This window comes from Gavialis gangeticus, unplaced genomic scaffold (assembly GCF_001723915.1).
Source record: "Gavialis gangeticus isolate Ggan-Ray unplaced genomic scaffold, GavGan_comp1, whole genome shotgun sequence".
Lineage (NCBI taxonomy): Eukaryota > Metazoa > Chordata > Crocodylia > Gavialidae > Gavialis > Gavialis gangeticus.
This window is the reverse complement of record NW_017729028.1, coordinates 15,016,059-15,020,370: the sequence shown is the minus strand read 5'-3', so window position 1 is coordinate 15,020,370 and position 4,312 is coordinate 15,016,059. Positions and strand designations below refer to the sequence as shown.

The 4,312-nt window shown below is 38.0% G+C and overlaps 1 protein-coding gene across 1 annotated transcript in view; it reads left to right on the top strand.

The window, feature by feature from the left end:
* Positions 1-4,312, top strand: part of NBAS (neuroblastoma amplified sequence) — a 457,208-nt gene that overhangs the window by 140,329 nt on the left and 312,567 nt on the right. Inside the window, exon 26 of the mRNA XM_019520763.1 lies at positions 4,007-4,140. Coding sequence (XP_019376308.1) covers positions 4,007-4,140 — 134 coding nt within the window. The remainder of the gene's footprint in view (positions 1-4,006; positions 4,141-4,312) is intronic.

Here is a 4,312-nt window from a genome sequence, read left to right as displayed (position 1 = left end):
ATTTAAAAAAAAAAATTTCTAATTTTCAGATTTAAAAAAGTAACCAAAAATTCACATTTTTCCATGATCAAAATGAAACGCCACTATATAGAGATATTTATACAGAGATATATGTAGATCTATATAGCGAGAGATATGCAGATATCTCTATATGGTGGTGTTTCATTTTGATCATGGAAAAATGTGATTTTTGGGTTACTACTTTAAATCTGAAAATTGGGGATTTTTTTTTATCAGAGAAAATTGGGATCCCTGATTATGATCACTTCATAAAAAGTAAATGTGTGTTATTTATTTGGATTTAAATTTCAGAATGGTCCACCCTTGGCTCCTTTCCCTCATTTTAAGGACAACATCAATTCATGAACATATTGTGTATTCTGACTGCTAAGGTTGCTGTGGTTTGCCTGCCATTTCAGAAAATGGAGGAGCTCTCTCTTTTTCTGTGGGGGGGAGGAGAAAGAGGACCTCGTGCTGTTGTTCCTGACTTCGAGGGGTAACTGTGCCACCCCTTGCTGGTCTTAATCGGAGAAGGGCTGGGGTTCATAAGCTGGAGTGAAGGGAGTCTAATGCATCTCAAATTGTTCAGTTAGTTCACTTCAAAATAAGGAAATACTCGGAGAAGTATCACTGAATATATCAAGAGATGTCACACTGTGAGTTAAAATAGCACAAGGATATAAATCATACTGGGGGGTAAAATCATGCCTGCTTTTCTTTGCTTGTTTTTCATATAGAACAGGGCTGTCTGGCTTGTTGCCCCTGGCCTCTTGGTTTGGTTGCTGTTGCCCCCATTACTTTCCTGTTGGTGCTGGGGCTCCAGGCTCCTCCTTCCTCCAGCTTTCACTTCCTACCCCCATGCCTTGCCTTACAGCCCCTACAAGGTTTGGAGGCCTGGGGTCCCAATGCAATGCAGTGGGGAAGTGCAATATGTGGTGTAGTATGTGGCTCTCTGCTACTTAGAAATTGGACAACCCTGATATGCAAGTTCACTATTAGTGGATTAAAGAGTCTATAGTAGGATTTGGATTAGAGTAAAGTTCTATGTACTGTATTTTGTGAAACCCTAATTGAAAGATCAAAACTGCCTTGTGACAGTTGTGTATATTGTTCACTGGTTAACAATTGAAAGCTGATAATAAAAGACTAGAGTGTGTTGAATTGGCATGGGACATCACCAGTGTTGCTCTTAGATCTGTTTTTAATGATATAAAAGGAAAATTAATAGCAACTTGAAATAATTTGCTGAAGTGTAAAACACAAATACAGCTAAATCATTGGTATCAATTTTTAATGAAAATACTAATAAAATTAAAAAGAAACTGCTAGTTTGAAATAATGTGAATGAAATCACTAACATTTAGTTTCCTAAGGTTAAAGATGCACCTGTATCTTTTTTCAGACTATGGAGCATATAGAGCTACCATGGCCTTTTTGATAGACATAGTTTTTACAAATTAGATCAATACTTGAAGACATAAACTAGGTAGGTAGGTACTGGGAAGGTACACTAGTCATTTAATTTTATAAATTAGCCACTCAGAAGATGCATGTTCAGCAGAGTTACTCTTCCAGTTCTGGACTTCAGTATACAATTGGAATTTAATTTGCACAGCAGTAAGGTCTCTTGTAAAAAGAGGACTTTAGAATTTACATATAAAAAATACTTCAAGACTATTCCTGCTGATGAATTAGTTGTACCCTTAGGAGCAAATCCAAATTGCAAACAAAATTATATGTAGATTTAGGAAAAAAAGACAGTTTAAGCTGCTTTTGCTTTCACCTGATTATCCATCTAACCATTTACTGATGCAGTGCAGTTCTCCTCTGGAAAAAGTCTCTGAAAAAATGACAACTTAGTAGGTCTGCTCCTTTTGCATTTTCAGGAAGAATTGCTGACTAAGGCTAGGTACAGACATTCAAAAAACTGGAGGTGGAATTAATCTAAGTTACACAGTTTTCTGTAAGCGGCGTAGTTTAGATTGGTAGCAAACAGAATATGCATTCACCTTTTGGTGGCAGAGGCAAATCTTAGACCGGGTTCTGCCATTTTTAAAGCAGTCTCTATGTGCTGAACTTCTGATGTGTTATGGGTATAGACTAGTTTCTGGTCACTTACTTAAATGGTATAAGCTCATAAATCCAGTGTGCTCGGGACCGAGCATCTGCTGGATATTTGAAAATGCCGGATTTCTGAAACCTAAGTAAAGTGTGTGGAGTGGGGGAGGTGGAGGGATTCTGGCAGCCGGTCACTGCCTAACCAGCTGGACACAGAGTGGGAAGCTTGCATGCGGCGGCTGCTGCCGCATTCATTACTCCACGCTGCCGTTCAATGTGTAGCTGCAGCTCCGGGACCAGCTGCCAAAGTGCCGGATTTCTGAGAATTCTAGATTTTTAAAATCCGGATTTATGAGGTTATACTGTACCTATAAAAGTGTAATGTCTGTACCTGGCCTTAACGATAAAAATATGTTTTTACTGGTTTTTATAGAGCTAGGGGAGAGAGTTGGTATCTGTTCTTGCTCATGAATAATTAACAGAATTGTCTACTTGGTTCCTCTTGGGGAGTTTCACTGGAAACTGCAGGATTGCACAAGCGCAAGTGAGGACAGATTTTCCCTGCAGAAACTTTTAGCATGAGAAGGAGAGAATTAAAGGTGGGATTTTCAAAAATGCTCAGTTTCAGCCTGAGTCTGTTCTTTTGAAAGCCAGTGTTAGTTTTGCCATTTGGGAGGAGTGCTAGGCTGATGCTGTGTAATTTTGAAAATACCAACATAAATGCCCAATAGTCTCTCTCCCCCCTCTTTTTTATGACGGAGGCATATTCCATACCAATAGTACCTCTACAAGCCAAGAAAAATCATAGTATGATATGATATAGTGTGCTTATTTATATTTATTTCTCTGAGTATTTCCTTGTGTGTGTGTGTATGATGTTGTGTAGTTCGTATAGTTGTCAGTACAAAGAATTATTTTCTGCCTTTTTATTTTTCCTTCCTCATAATTGGGTGGAAGGACTTGCTTAAAAGCTTTTGCTATTGCTACAGTTCTTGTGCTGCTTCATAAATAGCCCATTTTGCATCTAAACACACTTACTAAAACATCTGCAAAATAACTTATTTTTTCTTTACCTCCCTTGACATTACCTTTTTCCCTATTGGGGTTACCATTTACTATAATGTGAACTCAAGAGTAATGTCTTTTATCTCCTCTCATTTTAAATTCGAGTGGTATTAGTGGACATGATGGTAAGGTTACTGGCATTTTGTCCACACTGAATGTATCTACCAGTTACGGTCCCTGGGGTTGAGGCCACAGAATTTCTCTGAAATTCTCTGAAATTTTGACTGGTAGAAATGTAGCCCAGCCTCAGGAGCATGCATGCATTTCAGCCCCTGGCTAGAGAGCTGTACAGATGAGCTGTCCAGCTGGGGGGTGCTGCTGGGCCACTTCTGCCTTTAGGGAAGGCCACTACTTGACAGCTTGTCCTCATCCCCTGCCTGGGAAGGGAGCAAGGCTGTCAGGAGACAGTTTCCCAGCTTTTAAATTGCTGTGTGTACAGCCCACCTCTACAGTATTTTAGTGTATTTTGATGCTGTGAAAATAAAGTAAATACTTTAAATGTAGACAGTAAATGTGTTTTAAGTTTCTAATGTTTTTTTCACTTAATGAATTTTTGTTCTTCCTCCTTACCACCCTCCCCCCCAATCCAATTGAAAGTGTCTTGCTATTTCAAACAACTGTGGTGTGAGAAAGACATGAATTAGTTGTTGTTGTTTTTTTTTCTGGTTTGGTAATTTTAAAGGATATTTCATTGAGAATTGTTAAAGTTCCAGAGAGCCCATATAATTTTTTTATAGCAAAATGTATAAAAACAAATTATAAATTTGTTTTTATAGCTGCAGTTGTAATACTTATACTCAAGCACTGGAATATGGGTTAAAGTGACCAACTGTAAATTGAAAAGTATTACAACATCCAGCAAAATATGTTCTGTTCTTGCTAGTGTCAGCCCAAGATAATTCCCGATCAAGACCAGCTGATGATTATAGCATTGGAGTGTATCTATACTTGTGAACGAGATGACCAACTCTCTCTCTGTTACGATATTTTGGAATGCCTTCCACAAAGAGGATATGGGTGAGCATTTCCACATGGATATCTGCAAATAGCTTATAATGTGTTAAATGAAGTTTTGAGGTTAATGTTAGAAGTAAAAACATTTTAAAACATATTATTTTGTAATTTTTATTTTCCCTGGGAAAATAGCTCAGATATTAAGCGTGCTATGGCACTGACAAAATGCCTCTCA